We start from the raw sequence: 17,023 nt of genomic DNA on the forward strand, positions 1-17,023 counted from the left end.
CCCCACCCCCACAGCTTGCTGCGGCCACCTAGGCTGACCGCTCTGCAGCTTCGGCCGGAGGGGGAGGGGTGGACTTTCCCCGAGCGCAGTGGGAAGGGAGGGCCACACAGGGTGATCGGGGATCTGGGCGGGAAGAGGGTGGATATGGAGGAGCAAGTGCCCAGGGAAGAAGGCGCTGTGGGAGACACTTCCCTTTCCTCGACTTCCCAGGGGGCAGACAGAGCTGGGGACAGGTGTTTGAGTAGGGTAAGGAGGGGAATTCAGGAGCGGTCCTAGATGGAGGCTTGGGTGGGATAAGTGTAAGGTGAAGCGCAGAGGAGGGGACGGCCTGTGTACTGGGCCTCGGGTAGTGAAGAGATAGCAAAGGGAGGGGTCCAGGCTTTAGGGAGCGGTGCTCGGGGTCCCCTCCCAGCCGGACCGGAGCGGTCCCGAGCTCCACCTCCCGGCCGAAAGAGGGGCGGGGAGGCGGGCGGGCCGGGAGGGAGGAGGGAGGGAGGGGGCGGGCCGGGCTGTGCGCTCCGCTCTCTGCTGGCTCCGCCGCCGCCGCCGCCGCCGCCACCGCCGCCGCCGCCTCACACACTCGGGGAGCCGGAGCGCGGCGCGGACGCAAAGCCGCCGGGCTGCTGCGCCCAGAGCCAGCCGGAGCCGGAGCCCGAACCGCAGCGCCAGCCCCAGCCGTGCGGAGCCGCAGCCCGGGCCGGGGCCGGCGGCGGCTCATGGACAGCGGGGCGGGCGACCGGCGCTGCCGGGAGGCGGGTAAGGATCCGGTGGCGGTGGAGGCTGCAGCGGCTTGGGGCCCGAAGCGGTCATGGCCGGCGGGAGCTGAGGGAGGGGCGCTCGGCGGAGCGAGGCCGCGGGGGCCTAGCCCGAGCTCCGCGCGAGGGGGCTGAGGTGGGGGCGGCTGGGAGCCCAGAGTGGGGTATGCGGCCGAGGGATTCCGGTCTCCCAGGTCCGCGGCGAGAAGCCGAGGGAGGGGAGGGGGTGCTGAGCAGAACCCCAGTCCCCGTGTCCCGAACCTGGGCGCTCTCAGAAAGACGGGGATAAGGAGACTCCAGGAGCGCGCGGCGTGGAGGATGGGTTTGGGGAAGCGCGCGGCCCCCAGTTTGATGGGGGGCTCCCGGAGGACGGAGCAGGCAGGCACCCTTGTCCACAACACATACATACACACTTGTTGGGCAACTAGCTCGGCTCACTCAGCCGCTTCCAGCTTCCCGCGGGCACCCAGAGGGCCAGACCGTGGACATATATACACACATACATACATCCGTACATATATGTGCACACAGACATACCTCCCGCACACCAGCGCCCACTGGGGCACCGTCACCAGCTCAGAATCCGCTTCAGTGTCTGCACGATCAGCAGCACGGACACGCAACCCGTGGCTTTACAGAGCAACAACACAACCGGGTGTGACACCCCGCGACTTGGACACACAAACACAGTCTCGTGCCCTCATGTACGAGTGTCACAGCCACAGTTGACTACACGAACCCTCAAAACCTAGCCATCCCCCACATTCCTTTAAGGAACACACCCTAACATATATCATCTCACCCACTTCTTGGCCAGAATATAGGTACACAGCACAGGTCTCCTTGCACCCCTCTACTGCACCCACACAAACACACAACCCAGTATCTCAGCACAAGCTTGACGGCACACACCCTAACACAGGAAGTGGCACCAACAGCAGCGCCTCACAGCCACACAGAATCCACTGCTTCACCCATCTTAACACTGGGTGTCACACACACCTTAAACCAACAGTGTCACATTACATTACACCCTGCAGCTCATACACACAAACACACACACTCCGTTCCTCTCCCTCGGAGTCCAGATTCAGGCAGAAGCCACCGGGGTCGCTCGGCGAGCCCCAAGCGCCCCGCCACCTTAATCGCGACATTGTTATTGTAAATTTCAGCACAGCGGGAAGCCTGGTTCCCAGTCGGCGCCTCCCCAACCCCCACTCCTGGGCGAACCGGCCGGTGTTCCGGGAACAAACTGGACCTGGCTGGCCCAGCCATCCCGCCTCCCCGGGGCTCCGGGGCCCCAGGTTCATTTGCAGAGGGTGCTAGCCTGGGACGGTGATTGTGACCCTCTTCCGGACATTTAGCTGAGTTTTCTGAGCCATCTGGGTCTCCAGCACACCTGGGTCCCACACACCTTGGTGGGTCCCGCACACCTTGGTTCGTCTCACACCTGGGTGCCCCTCCGCCTAGTCCCCGCTGTAGGCCAGTGTGTGCGCGGGCAGGCCCTGGAGCCAGAAAGAAGATCGCGGCAGGCACAGGAGCAGAATTTGTAGGCGAGGTGGTCTCGCACCCCTTACCCCCCCAGCTACCCTCTGTAAGTCAGACTTATGGCCTCAGTTTCCCCAACAGTGGTCGGCTACTATTTCTTCTGCCAGGAAAGACTGAGGGCGGCACTGAGGCCTTGGAGGATTGAGCGTAGGGTAAAATCCCCCCTGCGCTCGCCACGAGAGGGTCGGTTTTATGAGAACGTCCCCGCCTAGCCGGGTTCGCGGCTTTGTGATTCCAGCGCCGGCTCCCTCCCTGCCCCCTCTCGGCGCCCGCTGCGCTGCTCGCGCCGGCGCCGGCTTGCGGGGGACCCCAGGCCGAGGCCGGAGATGCTGGGGAGGAGGGATTCCCCGCGGTGGCCTGGGTGCGGGGGGCTCAAGGGCTCCCCCAACTAACCGAGGCGCGTTCTCAACACGCCGCGCCCTAGTCTTGCCTTGGGTACCTGGAGGCCAGTTGCTGCCAGGGTGGGGGTGGGGCCACCAGAGCCCAAGAAACTGCCGCCGTCCTCTGCCACCCCCCAATCCCCGCAACACACACACACACACACACACACACACACACACACACAGTCGGCGTCCTCTGAGAGGAGTCGCTCAGCGCGCTGGGTGTGTGCTGGGAGCGCCCGCTCACCAAGGCGGTGAGGATTGGGGCTGCTCGGGTCAGCAGAGTCCAGGACTTCGTGCAGCAGGACGCCGCGAGCCTTCTAGCACCTGTTCTGGGTCAACCCTCGGGAGCTGCCAGGAAAGGGGGCCACACAGAAAGTTTTTATGACAACCCGGAGGTCTAGCTGTGTTTGGGAGGGGGGGCGTGGGGGTAGTGATGTTACTTGATTGACGTGAAGGTCTGGGAGGTATTGGAACCTGTAATTACAACTAGACTAGGGCATGGGGTGGAGTCGAGGGGAGAGGGAGACGGCCCCCAGAGGTGGCCAGAGGCAGTGTGATAGGGAGGCAAGTCTGGATTCAGTTCTGGCCGCATTTAGTTTTTACCCCTTCTCCTACCCACCTCCAATTCCCAATTCCAAAAGGGACTTCAGCTGGAAGGGGGTGTCTTGCTGGTCTGGCATCTTCTTAGCAGAGAGGCTGCTGCTGTGGCTACTTCTGCAGAGGAGCTGGGCAAGCGATAGTAACCTTACTGCTGGGAAGAAGGGGGTTGAAGGGCCAGGAGGGGGGCCTACGAGGGTGGGGGAGGAGCTAAGTGGGAATCAAGGTTCAGGGAGGAGTGTGGAAAAACAAGGAGAAGGTGAGGGCTGCCCCTTACGTGAGCAAGGATAGTTGGTGCAGAGATTCTGTTCAACAATGTATTGAGCACCTTTTATCTGCCAGGGCCCATGGTGGGTGGTGAGGATGCAGTAGTAAGATGCGTACCATCATTGCCTTCATAGGACTTACCAAGCAGCGAGGGATTGGCTTGTTTATTCATCCAACAAAGGGGCACCCACTGTGTGCCTGATGCTGGAAATAAAATGGCAATTGGAAGGCTTAGAAAAAAATGATTTGTCCTTTACATGTGATGTAAATAGACCTTAATGTAACAGACCTTATAGGCATGAGATCTCATTTAATTCTCCCAAATAATTTCAAGAGGTAGGACTCATTATTTCCATTTCACAGTATGGAAACAGGTTCAGAAAAGTAAATTCACTTGGTTAACGTCACACAGCTAGGAAGTGGTGGAGCGAGGGTTCTAACCCCAACAATCTGACTCAAGCATGCAGGTGCCCAGAAGCCCTGCAGAGGCTAATAGAGGGTTGTGGGAGAGAGGGGAGAGGAGCTGAGGTCTGCATACTTGCTTTCAGTGGGAGGCTTCTGTTCAGCTCCACCCCACACAGCCCCATTTGCTTCCCCTTTTCCCCCAGACAGTCCCTTTGTCCCTTGGTGTTTTGTGCCCGCGGCAGTGACCGTTGTGTAACAGTGCTGGAGTGAGGGTGGGGAGTCAGAGCTGACCTGGCTACTGGGACAGTGGTGGCTGCCTCTGTGTGTTTTTTTCTCTCTGGCCACAGCACTCAGCAAAATGGACCTTAGTCCCCAGGGTGGGCTGGAAATGAAGTTTCCGGGTGAACCCTCACCTCTGTTCTCATCCCTTCCCAGATGTTGACATAGATGGTATTTCTTTCGGCTTTTCTGGGACTCTATCCCCTCCTTATCCCTTACTCCTACACCCCTGATGACACTTCTGCTCCTCTATCTGAGGGACATGGTTCCCTGTGCCTGTTCCCCCTGAGGCTCTGGCTTCTCAGGGTCCTGGGTGCCCATGTCACTGGGGGGAGGTGGGGCACCGTTGCCCAGGAAGTCAGTCAGGGCCTGGGGAAGGGCAGATAAGACGCTGCATGTATCAAAGGCTGCCGTGTGGGACTAATGACTCCCAGTGCCCAACTGCTGGGGACAAAGTTCAGAGATGATGGGGGCAGGGGTGAGGGAAGGCCTCCTTATTGCTGTTCCTGCCCTTCCAGGCCACCCTGGCTCTCTCCCTGCATCTCTACAGGCCCCTATGTGAACAGCAGCAGCCTAGGAAGCCTGGGCTCATCCATTCCTTGACCCTTAGGCCCACTCTTTCTTATTCCCTACTTACTGGGCAAGGTTGGCAGTCCAGGAATGGTGGGGAGGTGGGTGTGACATAACAAGCATCAGATTCTAGCCTCAGATATTTCTGTTGCTTTCCCCCAGACTCTGGGATGTGAAGAGGCATTCTTATTTCTCAAGTCCTGGCTCTTCCACATACTACTTCCGTGACTTGAGACAGTTTATTCTTTCTCGGCCCCCATTTGATCATCTGTAGTATGGGAAGGAGTGTAATAATAAATAGTATCCATTTCAGAGGGTTGGGAGGAAAGAGATCATGTGTGTAAAATGCCTAGTACTGAGTAGAATCTTAGTGTTTGCTGAGATGATAATGAGTGATGATGATGGCAAAGGTGATGATAAGAGTTTGCAGGGGCCAAGTGCGGCAGTGGCTCACGCCTGTAATCCCAGCACTTTGGGAGGCCCAGGCAGGCGGATCACAAGGTCAGGAGATTGAGACCATCCTGGCTAACATGGTGAAACCCCATCTCTACTAAAAATACAAAAAATTAGCCGGGTGTGATGGCGGGCGCCTGTGGTCCCAGCTACTCAAACTTGGAGGCTGAGGCAGGAGAATGGCATGAACCTGGGAGGCGGAGCTTGCAGTGAGCCGAGATTGAGCCACTGCAGTCCAGTGCAAGACTCCATCCCCCCCGCCAAATAAAAAAAAGAGTTTGCAGTACCGGGCCTGGCGTGGTGGCTCACGCCTATAATCCTAGCAGTTTGGGAGGCCGAGTGGGGTGCAGATCATAAGGTCAGGAGATCGAGACCATCCTGGCCAACATGGTGAAACACCGTCTCTACTAAAATACAAAAAAAAAAAAAAAAATTAGCCAGGCGTGGTGGCACGCGCCTGTGGTACCAGCTACTTGGGAGGCTGAGGCAGGGGAATTGATTGAACCCGGGAGACAGAGGTTGCAATGAGGACAGATCGTACCACTGCATTCCAGCCTGGCAATGGAAAGTTTGCAGGACCTCAGGCCCTTTCTTACCTCCCTGGAATTACCTTAAAGTTGTACCCAGTTGATCCGACCATTGCATCACAATTGCTTGGGGGTTTCTCTAGGTCCCACCTCCTGAATAAAGATTCCTAAGGGTGGGGCCAGATAATCCTTATTTTGAAGGAACTCTCCAGATGCTTGAAGGGCCTGAGCCTCTTCAGCTCCTTTCCCCACTGTGAGCAGCTCTCCCCCCAACCCTGTTTTCCCCACATTCCTCCTCCTTTCTGGGATCCTTCCCCAGCCCCGCCATCCTTTACCTTCCTTGAGTTGGATATTATCCTGTGGTTCTCCTTCTCTTTTCTGGCTGGAGGTAAGGCAACTCCTAAGGGTGAGAAAGAGCATATGGGGGGCAGAGGTGGTCTCACAAGCATGTGTGCCTGTTCTGCCTAGGAGGTTTGAAAGGTTATAGGGCTTCAGGTTGTGACTGAGACGGAGGAAGCCTGAGGTGGGGGCTTCATTCGTAGCTCTCGGAGTGGCCACACATCATTCGCTCTGACTGCCGGATCATGGCCCCCTGAATTAATTAGCAGCTAAAGTTTGTGAACAGTCATTTTTCCTGGAAAAATCTGCACCATGGTTTTAGAAAATTCTTGAAGGAGGATGTGACCACAAAAGATTAACTCTCTTAAATATCCTTGATCTGGAGAGAACAGAGGCAAACAGTGACTGCCTTATTTATTCTCTTGGTCAGGTTTAGGGTAATTCCTGTGGGCTTCCCACATAACACCTCACCTGCCAAGACTTATGTAGAGAATTGGGGTGCACAATGATACCACCTTGTATAGTCAGAGGAGGGTGGCAGCAGGACTCAGTCCCATAAGAAAATGAGGTTCTCTGGTGATGGTCCTTTGGGGATGTGTTTGGATTGGGGTTGAAGTAGTCAGATGAGCCTTGTGTCAGGTCCATGCAGGTGGAGGGGAGGTGACTGGAGGCAGGGTGGATCCAAATGGAGTATCAGATAAATTCCTGCTTCCTTTAAGGAGATTAAGATTGCAATGGGAACATTCACACCAATCTGATAATACGGCGGCACACACTTTAGGGAGGGGCCTGTGCTTGGGGAAGGCCACACAGAGGAGGGGAAGTGTTTGATTTATCTGAGGACTCTGTGCATTCAGTGAACATTTGCTGAGAGTCTGCTATGTGCCCTAAACAGAGAAGACTTACATTTTACCCCAGGAAGTTCTTAGTGGAGTAGGGGAATCGGGTAAGTGAGCAAGTAAAAGAGCAGTGGTCACACACCAGGAAAGGCTAAGCCCAGAGAGCCAAAATAACAACAGTCATTCAAGAGCTGCCGAGTGCCCACTGTATGCCAGGTCCAGGGCTAAGCCCTGAGGAGGTAGGAGCAAACAAAATAGAAACTCTTCTGCCTTCTGCTCACCATCTTGTAGCAAAGACAGACAATTAACACGTTTTCCAAACAGGTACACAACTACAGTTGTGCTAAATGCTTTGAAGGAGTCCTTTGTTGAGTACCACATTTAGCCCACAGTATCTCAAACACCCTAGGAAATAGGTAGTATTATCCCCATTTTACAGATAAGGAAACTGAGGCACTAAATCTTTGCTTCAGATCATGCAGCCAGGAAGTGAGCAGCTGGGTTTGCCTCAGACCGTCTGATGCCACAGCCCTCGCTTTTCCCCACCCTGCTGCCTCACATTCGCCAAATGGTATACAGAAGCAACCAAACAAAATGGACAAATAGTCATTGAGTTAGAACCACTGTCATGGCAGATTGGACCAGTCTTGTTCACTTCTGCATCCCAGTGCCCAGGACAGAGCCTGGCGTATTGTAAATGCCCGGTAAACATTTGTTGAATGCATGACTGAGTCCCTACAGTGTACCCAGATGTGCAAAGGTGCATTGTTGGGGGGCAGGGGATGAGTGAGTGTACAGAGTACTTGTCCCTTCATGGTGCTTTGTGTCTGCCTGGAGAGGCAGATAACTCAGGAATAGGTGCACAGTACTGAAGCTGAACAACACAGGCGGGCGGTGTCCCAGTCAGCCCCATGATTCATTGCCTTGGGATTGGAGCAGACAATAAGCCGCTGTGAGTTGGAGGAAGGAGAAGTCACCGTGGGCAGGAGAGGACTGTGAAGGCTTCCTGGAGGGCCAGAGCCTGCCCTCAGTGGGATTGATGTGGGGTGGGTATTCCACGTGCGGGGAAGGTATTCCAGGTAAAAGTGAGGAAGTGGGGAAAGGAGATTGAACCAGAAGCCTCTAAAGAAACTGCAGATCCAAAGATTTTGGATTTGAATAGAGGAGGGACTGGCCATGGTTTTGTTGGAGAGGAGGGGGCATTCAAGGCAGAGACAGTAGCTGGGTCTGATTGGGATCTGCAAATGCACGACCTCAAAGCCAGGGGAGATGGGCAGAAGAAGGGGGTTATTGTGGTGATGGGGGTGCAGCTTGTGGTTGGCTAGGGCAGAGGTTGGGAAAGGCAGGTGTGAAGTAGGGGCTGGATATATGGGGATAGATGTCAAATAGGAGCCAGATGTTCATCCAGAGACCAGAGCATGTGGGGTGGGGGAGTGGTCAGGGAAAGGCTGGTGGTGTCATAATCATTGGCAGCTCTGTCCCAGTTAGACCTGCTGGGCTCCCTGTTGCTAAGGACAGGCCAGGGCAGTTCCCAATGCCAATTCCAGAGCTAGTCAGCCTTGACCACAGTTCTGACCCCAATCTTGACCTGTGTTCCCTTGTATGCACCTGCCCATGGCAGCAGAAGGGGGAGGAGAGAAGCCCTAGCAACTGTTCATGTGCTTGTGTGCACGCTCTGGGGCATGTGTGCGCACTCTGTGGCCTGTGTGCACACTCTGGGGCATGTGTGTTGAGGGAAAGTCAGGAAGGCTAACACCTACTCCTCAACCCTAACCATTTTCACAAGCCTTGCCCAATTTAAGCTGGCCTTTTATGGGGATGGCGAACACTGGGCACTGTGGGAGATTGTCAGAAAAAGAGGATTTGAGATGTCATATCTCATACATATGCACTGACTTGGCATCTCATAATAAAGAGAAATGAGACATCATCTCCTCTCCCTCCAGCCAACCTTAATGGGGCCCAGTGTGAGAAGTCATGGTCCGAGGGTCTGGGGTGTGTAAGGAGGTACTTGTGTCTCTTTCCTACCATGCATGTGGGGAGGGGTGCTCCGATTGGGGATGCTCGAGGCCTCACCCTTCCACTGGCTCTCTCTCCCTATCTCAGTATCAGGGTAATTACCATCGGTGACTAAGGCAGGATGCTCGTGAGAAGGAGGTGTTGGGTGAAGCACAGAGCAGAGAACAGGGAGGGAAAGAAGGAAAGAGGGAGGGCAGCCGGGCTCGGGCCCAGGGAGCGTCAGGTGGGTGAGGGTGTTCCATGGGCGGGAGCTGCTCTAAGCATGCCAGGCCTCTTACTGGCTCCTCCAGCTGGAGCAGACACTGCTGCTACACCCAGCTGTGGATGAGATTCAGGGATCTGAGTTTCTGGAATTGGGGTTCTGTGCTGGGACTGACTGCTCTTGTGGAGAATCGTGTGTCAATGGGAGAGGGTGAGTATGGGGCCAGCTCTGGGCAGCTCAGGGCCAGGCTTCTCTTCCCAGCTCATGGCCTCTGTTTTGCCTCTTCCCCTTGCAGCCCTCCTGATTCTGGGGCCTGCCAGGATGGGGCCGCTGAGGCACAGCCCAGGCCCTGGGGGGCAACGGCTACTGCTGCCCTCCATGCTGCTAGCACTGCTGCTCCTGCTGGCTCCATCCCCAGGCCACGCCACTCGGGTAGTGTACAAGGTGCCGGAGGAACAGCCACCCAACACCCTCATTGGGAGCCTCGCAGCCGACTATGGTTTTCCAGATGTGGGGCACCTGTACAAGCTAGAGGTGGGTGCCCCGTACCTTCGCGTGGATGGCAAGACAGGTGACATTTTCACCACCGAGACCTCCATCGACCGTGAGGGGCTCCGTGAATGCCAGAACCAGCTCCCTGGTGATCCCTGCATCCTGGAGTTTGAGGTGTCTATCACAGACCTTGTGCAGAATGGCAGCCCCCGGCTGCTGGAGGGCCAGATAGAAGTACAAGACATCAATGACAACACACCCAACTTCGCCTCACCAGTCATCACTCTGGCCATCCCTGAGAACACCAACATCGGCTCACTCTTCCCCATCCCGCTGGCTTCAGACCGTGATGCTGGTCCCAACGGTGTGGCATCCTATGAGCTGCAGGCTGGGCCTGAGGCCCAGGAGCTATTTGGGCTGCAGGTGGCAGAGGACCAGGAGGAGAAGCAACCACAGCTCATTGTGATGGGCAACCTGGACCGTGAGCGCTGGGACTCCTACGACCTCACCATTAAGGTGCAGGATGGCGGCAGCCCCCCACGCGCCAGCAGTGCCCTGCTGCGTGTCACCGTGCTCGACACCAATGACAACGCCCCCAAGTTTGAGCGGCCCTCCTATGAGGCCGAACTATCTGAGAATAGCCCCATAGGCCACTCGGTCATCCAGGTGAGAGGCCCCCTCCGTATAACTGTCAGGGTGATCCATTAGAAATGGGAGCCCACCCAACCAGGTGAGAGTTCCCTTCACTTAGGGGAAAAACTGCCAGAATACTGTAGTGAGACCCCTTCTCCCCAAACTCAGCCAGGGGAGTCTTTCCCACCCCACCCCAGCAGTGATATTACTTTCTTCTATTAGGCTACTTAAGTGACAGTGACGTAGCATATGAACAGTTTCTCCCCACTCCTAAGCAGACTCAAGCTGGGGAAACCTCTGAGAAGTGAAACTCCCGCCCTAGTCAAGTAGACCTTCTCTGCCAGCCAGGTGAGCGGAGTTGGAACAAAAGAATCACCGCTTATCCAGGTGGAATCTCTCCTGAGATGAGAGTATCTTCCCAACCAGGGACAGTTTCCCTTTAACCAAATGAGGTTTTCCTGAAGCTGAAGGAAATAGCCTCATTTTACCTCTTCCTGACAAGGTCAAATGAGATCATTTTAGCCAGGTGTTCTAAAAACACATACTGGGGTGTCTATAGACCTGCCTCCTCCCTTAGGCATGGGGTGCCCATAGGTGTGGGGTGCTTGGCACAGTGGGGTTAGTGGGGGTCAGTTTCCTCTGCTGAAGTTCTCAGCACCCCTCCATGGGAACTGCCCCAGGCGCTGGGCAGCCTGATGGAGCTGGGGCCTGGGAGGGTGCAAAGAAAGCGTCCCTGCAGACAGGTGGGTGTATCTCCCGCTGTCATCTCAGCTCTGGCCTCCTGCCAGCCCCAGCTCCTTTCTCCTTCCCCATGGGCTGAAGATGCCTCTCTCTTTGATGTGAGGGAGCTGAGGAGGCGCGGCCTGCCCTGGACACCGTTACCCATCCTGGAAAACCCTTAGTCCTAGGTCCTCAAGTCGAAGTGGGAGGTGGGTGGGAGTTTCAGCCTTTTTTTGCTTTTTAAGAGCCTGGTAGACTGGGACCTGGAAAAGAGACTGAAAAAGAAAAGGGAGACAGACAGTCGGGGATGGCAAATAATAATAGCCTAGGTGCCAGGCACCGTTCTAAACACATGATGTGTATTGTATCATTTAATCCTTACAGTACAAGGTAAGCATTAGCCCCATTTTGCAGATGAGAAACTGAGCCCATACAGATTAGAATACGTGCCTGATATCCTACAGCTAATGAGTTCAGAGTCCATCTTTGCCGCAGCCAAGAGTCTGGCTTCAGAGCCTAGGTGTGTAACAGCTTTACCACTTCCCAGTGAGGTGAAGCGGGAGAGTAGGGCAGAGAGTAAGCAGGGAGGTCAGCAGGGCTGAAAAAAGAGGATGGAAGAAAACAGGCTGTGGGAATGGGGCAGAATCAGAAGTGAGCAAGGATAGAAAGGAGACCGAAGCCAAGAGTCACAGACAGGGACAAAGGGAGGTGAGACAAGAGGCAGATAAGAAGCTGGAAGACCAATCTAGAGGCAAGGGAGACTGGGGATCCTCATCATAAAGTTAGTGACAGGTAAACTGGGGTGAGGGGAGGAGAAACTGTTAAGGTTTGGCACCCAGAGATGTGAGCAGAGACCAGGGTACCTGGGGAACTGTTGCCCAGGAGTCTTCACTGTAGCAAAAGCCCAGACAGGGGTAGCTGGAGTTCCCATTCCCAAGGAGGAGAGGACTGGCAGTGGCTGGAGGGCTCACTCGGTACAGTGCCCACTACTGCACTAGCACTGATTTTTCAGAGGCAGGCGGGTAGGAGGGTAGAGGTTGGACAGACAAAAAGAAGTAAATGCTATTTAGGGAGCACTTTCCCTGTGTCAGGCATTTTTACCTATATTATCCCATTTGATACTTGCCACAGTTCTGTGAAATAGGTTACATTATCATCCCCATTTCACATGTTCCTAGACTGAGGCTTAGGGAAGTTAAATAATTGGCCCAAGGTCATACAGTTACTTGGGAAGTGGTATAACTGGGATTTGAACCCAGGACTCTTCTGTTTTGTTACCCCAGAGACTCTACCAAGTTATGCTTATTCTTCCCTCACTCCCCACAGCCATCACATTCTGTCTGGCTGTGACCTAACTCCAGCCCTCATGTTTCTCCCTGCCCAGTAGTACCCCATGGCCATTCCCACCTGAGTCCTCTTGCCCCATTACCAACCATGTTTGTATAGAGTTGGGTCGAGTGCGCGTCGGAGTTGGCGTGGGAGGGCGTGCCCGCTGACTGCAAAGGGACAGACAGTTCATTGTTTGCTGCTGGGAGCCCAGCCCACTGCCAGCAGGCTCTGTGGCCTGCATCAGCCCCTCCCTCCTGGCTGCAGGCTCAGGCCAGATTCCTCGCATTGGTGCCTCGCCAGCCAGTGCCAGCCAGGAGGAGAAGTTGCTGCTGAAACAGGTTTCCCCGGTTTGACAGAGCGGTGGCTGGGGCCCGGCCTGGAGGGCTTCTCTGACCCACAACCCTACCTGACTTCTTTCAAAAGAAATATCCTAACCTGGGGCCTTCAGGTGGGCATGTGAGTCTTTACTCATGTGTGCAAACACATATACCTTCTCACACAAAAATCACATATAATCACACCTTCTGACACAGTCATACGCATACGGACACATACCTTCTCATACAAAAATATCACACATAATCACACATTCTGACATAATCATACACATATATATGTGCAGGCGTGCATGTAGTGCACATTCACATGGGCACACACACCACCTCTACTACTCACACCTCTCCATCTCTTCAGGAGGGTTCAGGCAGGGTTCATTGGTGAAATGGCTTCCCTAGTTCTATTGGATCCTCATCCTCTCCTGGTATTTTTGTGGACCCACACAGCAGTGACAAGTGAAGTTTAATTCTGCCCTGTCCCATCTCCAATAGTTTCCTGTAGCACTGTTGAGGATTTGCAGGCTGCATCTGGGCTCTTCAGGAAAATAGGTTAGTAATGCCTGCCAGAGTGTCCGAATCGGGAAAAGGCAGTACACACATGGCTTCTGGAAAGGGAGCAATGTTGGATTGGCTGTGTCTGCCATGCTTGTTGGAAAGGACATTGGCAGCACATGTGCCCCTTTATTTGCTATCCCTGATCGAAACCATCTCTGTTCTCCTTGTTTTTCTCTCCTGTCCCATAGGTGAAGGCCAATGACTCAGACCAAGGTGCCAATGCAGAGATTGAATATACATTCCACCAGGCACCCGAAGTCGTGAGGCGTCTTCTTCGACTGGACAGGAACACTGGACTTATCACTGTTCAGGGCCCGGTGGATCGTGAGGACTTAAGCACCTTGCGCTTCTCAGTGCTTGCTAAGGACCGAGGCACCAACCCCAAGAGTGCCCGTGCCCAGGTGGTTGTGACCGTGAAGGACATGAATGACAACGCCCCCACCATTGAGATCCGGGGCATAGGGCTAGTGACTCATCAAGATGGGATGGCTAACATCTCAGAGGATGTGGCAGAGGAGACAGCTGTGGCCCTGGTGCAGGTATCTGACCGAGATGAGGGAGAGAATGCAGCTGTCACCTGTGTGGTGGCAGGTGATGTGCCCTTCCAGCTGCGCCAGGCCAGTGAGACAGGCAGTGACAGCAAGAAGAAGTATTTCTTGCAGACTACCACCCCGCTGGACTACGAGAAGGTCAAAGACTACACCATTGAGATTGTGGCTGTGGACTCCGGCAACCCCCCACTCTCCAGCACCAACTCCCTCAAGGTGCAGGTGGTGGATGTCAATGACAACGCACCTGTCTTCACTCAGAGTGTCACTGAGGTCGCCTTCCCGGAAAACAACAAACCTGGTGAAGTGATTGCTGAGGTCACTGCCAGTGATGCGGACTCTGGCTCTAATGCTGAGCTAGTTTACTCTCTGGAGCCTGAGCCGGCTGCTAAGGGCCTCTTCACCATTTCTCCCGAGACTGGAGAGATCCAGGTGAAGACATCCCTGGATCGGGAACAGCGGGACAGCTATGAGTTGAAGGTGGTGGCAGCTGACCGGGGCAGCCCTAGCCTCCAGGGCACAGCCACTGTCCTTGTCAATGTGCTGGACTGCAATGACAATGACCCCAAATTTATGCTGAGTGGCTATAACTTCTCAGTGATGGAGAACATGCCAGCACTGAGTCCAGTGGGCATGGTGACTGTCATTGATGGAGACAAGGGGGAGAATGCGCAGGTGCAGCTCTCCGTGGAGCAGGACAATGGTGACTTTGTTATCCAGAATGGCACAGGCACTATCCTCTCCAGCCTGAGCTTCGATCGAGAGCAACAAAGCACCTACACCTTCCAGCTGAAGGCGGTGGATGGTGGCGTCCCACCTCGCTCAGCTTATGTTGGTGTCACCATCAATGTGCTGGATGAGAATGACAACGCACCCTATATCACTGCCCCTTCTAACACCTCTCACCGGCTGCTGACCCCCCAGACACGTCTTGGTGAGACGGTCAGCCAGGTGGCAGCCGAGGACTTTGACTCTGGTGTCAATGCTGAGCTGATCTACAGCATCGCAGGTGGCAACCCTTATGGACTCTTCCAGATTGGGTCACATTCAGGTGCGATCACCCTGGAGAAGGAGATTGAGCGGCGCCACCATGGGCTACACCGCCTGGTGGTGAAGGTCAGTGACCGCGGCAAGCCCCCACGCTATGGCACAGCCTTGGTCCACCTTTATGTCAATGAGACTCTGGCCAACCGCACGCTGCTGGAGACCCTCCTGGGCCACAGCCTGGATACACCACTGGATATTGACATTGCCGGGGATCCAGAATACGAGCGCTCCAAGCAGCGTGGCAACATTCTCTTTGGTGTGGTGGCCGGTGTGGTGGCCGTGGCCTTGCTCATCGCCCTGGCGGTTCTTGTGCGCTACTGCCGGCAGCGGGAGGCCAAAAGTGGTTACCAGGCTGGTAAGAAGGAGACCAAGGACCTGTACGCCCCCAAACCCAGTGGCAAGGCCTCCAAGGGAAACAAAAGCAAGGGCAAGAAGAGCAAGTCCCCAAAGCCCGTGAAGCCAGTGGAGGACGAGGATGAGGCCGGGCTGCAGAAGTCCCTCAAGTTCAACCTGATGAGCGATGCCCCTGGGGACAGTCCCCGCATCCACCTGCCCCTCAACTACCCACCAGGCAGCCCTGACCTGGGCCGCCACTACCGCTCTAACTCCCCACTGCCTTCCATCCAGCTGCAGCCCCAGTCACCCTCGGCCTCCAAGAAGCACCAGGTGGTACAGGACTTGCCACCTGCAAACACATTCGTGGGCACCGGGGACACCACGTCCACGGGCTCTGAGCAGTACTCCGACTACAGCTACCGCACCAACCCCCCCAAATACCCCAGCAAGCAGGTAGGCCAGCCCTTTCAGCTCAGCACACCCCAGCCCCTACCCCACCCCTACCACGGAGCCATTTGGACTGAGGTGTGGGAGTGATGGAGCAGGTTTACTGTGTCTGCCCATAGGGGGGCCAGCCTGAGCCCGCAGTGGGAGGTGGGGCCTTGGTAATAACACTGCTGCCTCACCCAGGCACAGGGATTAGGCTGAGTGAAGATTAAGGGAGGGTGTGCTCTGTGGTCTCCTCCCTGCCCTCTCCCCACTGGGGAGAGGCCTGTGATTTGCCCTGAACCAGCTGCTGGGCCTTGTGGGTTGGGGGTGGTGGGCAGGTGAGCAGAAGTGGGGAGGGAAATGGGGAAGAAGTCTGCTCCAAACCTAGGTCTTTATGTGAGACCAGCCCTAGGTGCTTCTCTAGGAGGGAAACAGGGAGACCTGGGGTCCCGTGGATAACTGAGTGGGGAGTCTGCCAGAGGAGGGGACCTCCCCATTGTGCCTTCTGTGTGTATTGTGCATTAACCTCTTCCTCACCACTAGGCTTCTGGGGCTGGGTCCCACATGCCCTTGACCCTGACAATAAAGTTCTCTATTTTTGGAGTTTTGGCTTCTTATTTTCTGGAACTGAGAGAAGAAGCGAGAGAGACTGGAAGCAGCCCTTTGTCCTCAGGTCCTACCTCATTTTCCCCTTCCCTTCTCTTTGCCTCTTGCCACATCCTAGACCTGCCCACTGTACCCCACACTATCTTAGCCTACCATCTTGCCATCCACCCCCATGTCCCTATCCACCTCTGGGAAAGTGGCCTTCCGATCAGCCTTCAAATGGAGGTGTCTGCCAGTGTATCCCCTTGCCCCATGTCTGTAGGGCTTTCTTCCTAAGAATGACCCAGAAAGGGTGGGTGGAGCTGTACCCAAGTCCTGCCCCATCTGAGGCTTGATTCTTCCAACCTGCTCAAACAGTTGCCTCTGACAGACCTCAGACTGGAGCACCTGGTAGGGAATAACATTCAGCCTTCCTGCCTTCGGTGAAGGCAGAGAACCTCTTGATTACACCAGCCACCTTCCCCCAGGGCAAGTCCTTCCCTCAAGTCCCTTCCCCAGCCTCTTCATCCCAACAACACTCAACACCCAGCAATTAGCTGGCTCTCCCCTGTGTCTCCCCACCATGATCACCAGCCTGGGCTGCAGGGAGCGGGGCCCAGGGGGAGGCAAGGGAATTCCTAAATTCTTTTCATTGACCTGCCCTGCACCCCTGCTCTTAGGGCGTTCCCTGCTCATGAGCAGAGGCTTCCTAGTTCTGCCTTCTGCCTGTGATGCTACCTCCATCCCCTCTTTCCACTCCTTGCTTTGGCCACCCTGGGTTGCTTGCTCTCACTCTCTCTCTCTCCGTCTCTCACTTCTTGCTCTCTTGGG

At 55.4% G+C, this 17,023-nt stretch overlaps 1 protein-coding gene across 2 annotated transcripts in view; it reads left to right on the forward strand.

The window, feature by feature from the left end:
• Positions 1-538: 538 nt before the first annotated feature.
• The window catches only part of PCDH1 (protocadherin 1), a 24,523-nt gene continuing 8,038 nt past the window's right edge, over positions 539-17,023 (forward strand). For both annotated transcript variants that reach the window (XM_023193015.1, XM_023193016.1), the window contains exons 1-3: positions 539-756; positions 9,479-10,341; positions 13,436-15,631. In XM_023193015.1, the coding sequence (XP_023048783.1) occupies positions 717-756; positions 9,479-10,341; positions 13,436-15,631 (3,099 nt within the window). In that variant the 5' untranslated portion in view covers positions 539-716. The remainder of the gene's footprint in view (positions 757-9,478; positions 10,342-13,435; positions 15,632-17,023) is intronic.

The sequence above is a fragment of the Piliocolobus tephrosceles genome, chromosome 4, assembly GCF_002776525.5.
Source record: "Piliocolobus tephrosceles isolate RC106 chromosome 4, ASM277652v3, whole genome shotgun sequence".
In the NCBI taxonomy this organism is placed as follows: domain Eukaryota; kingdom Metazoa; phylum Chordata; class Mammalia; order Primates; family Cercopithecidae; genus Piliocolobus; species Piliocolobus tephrosceles.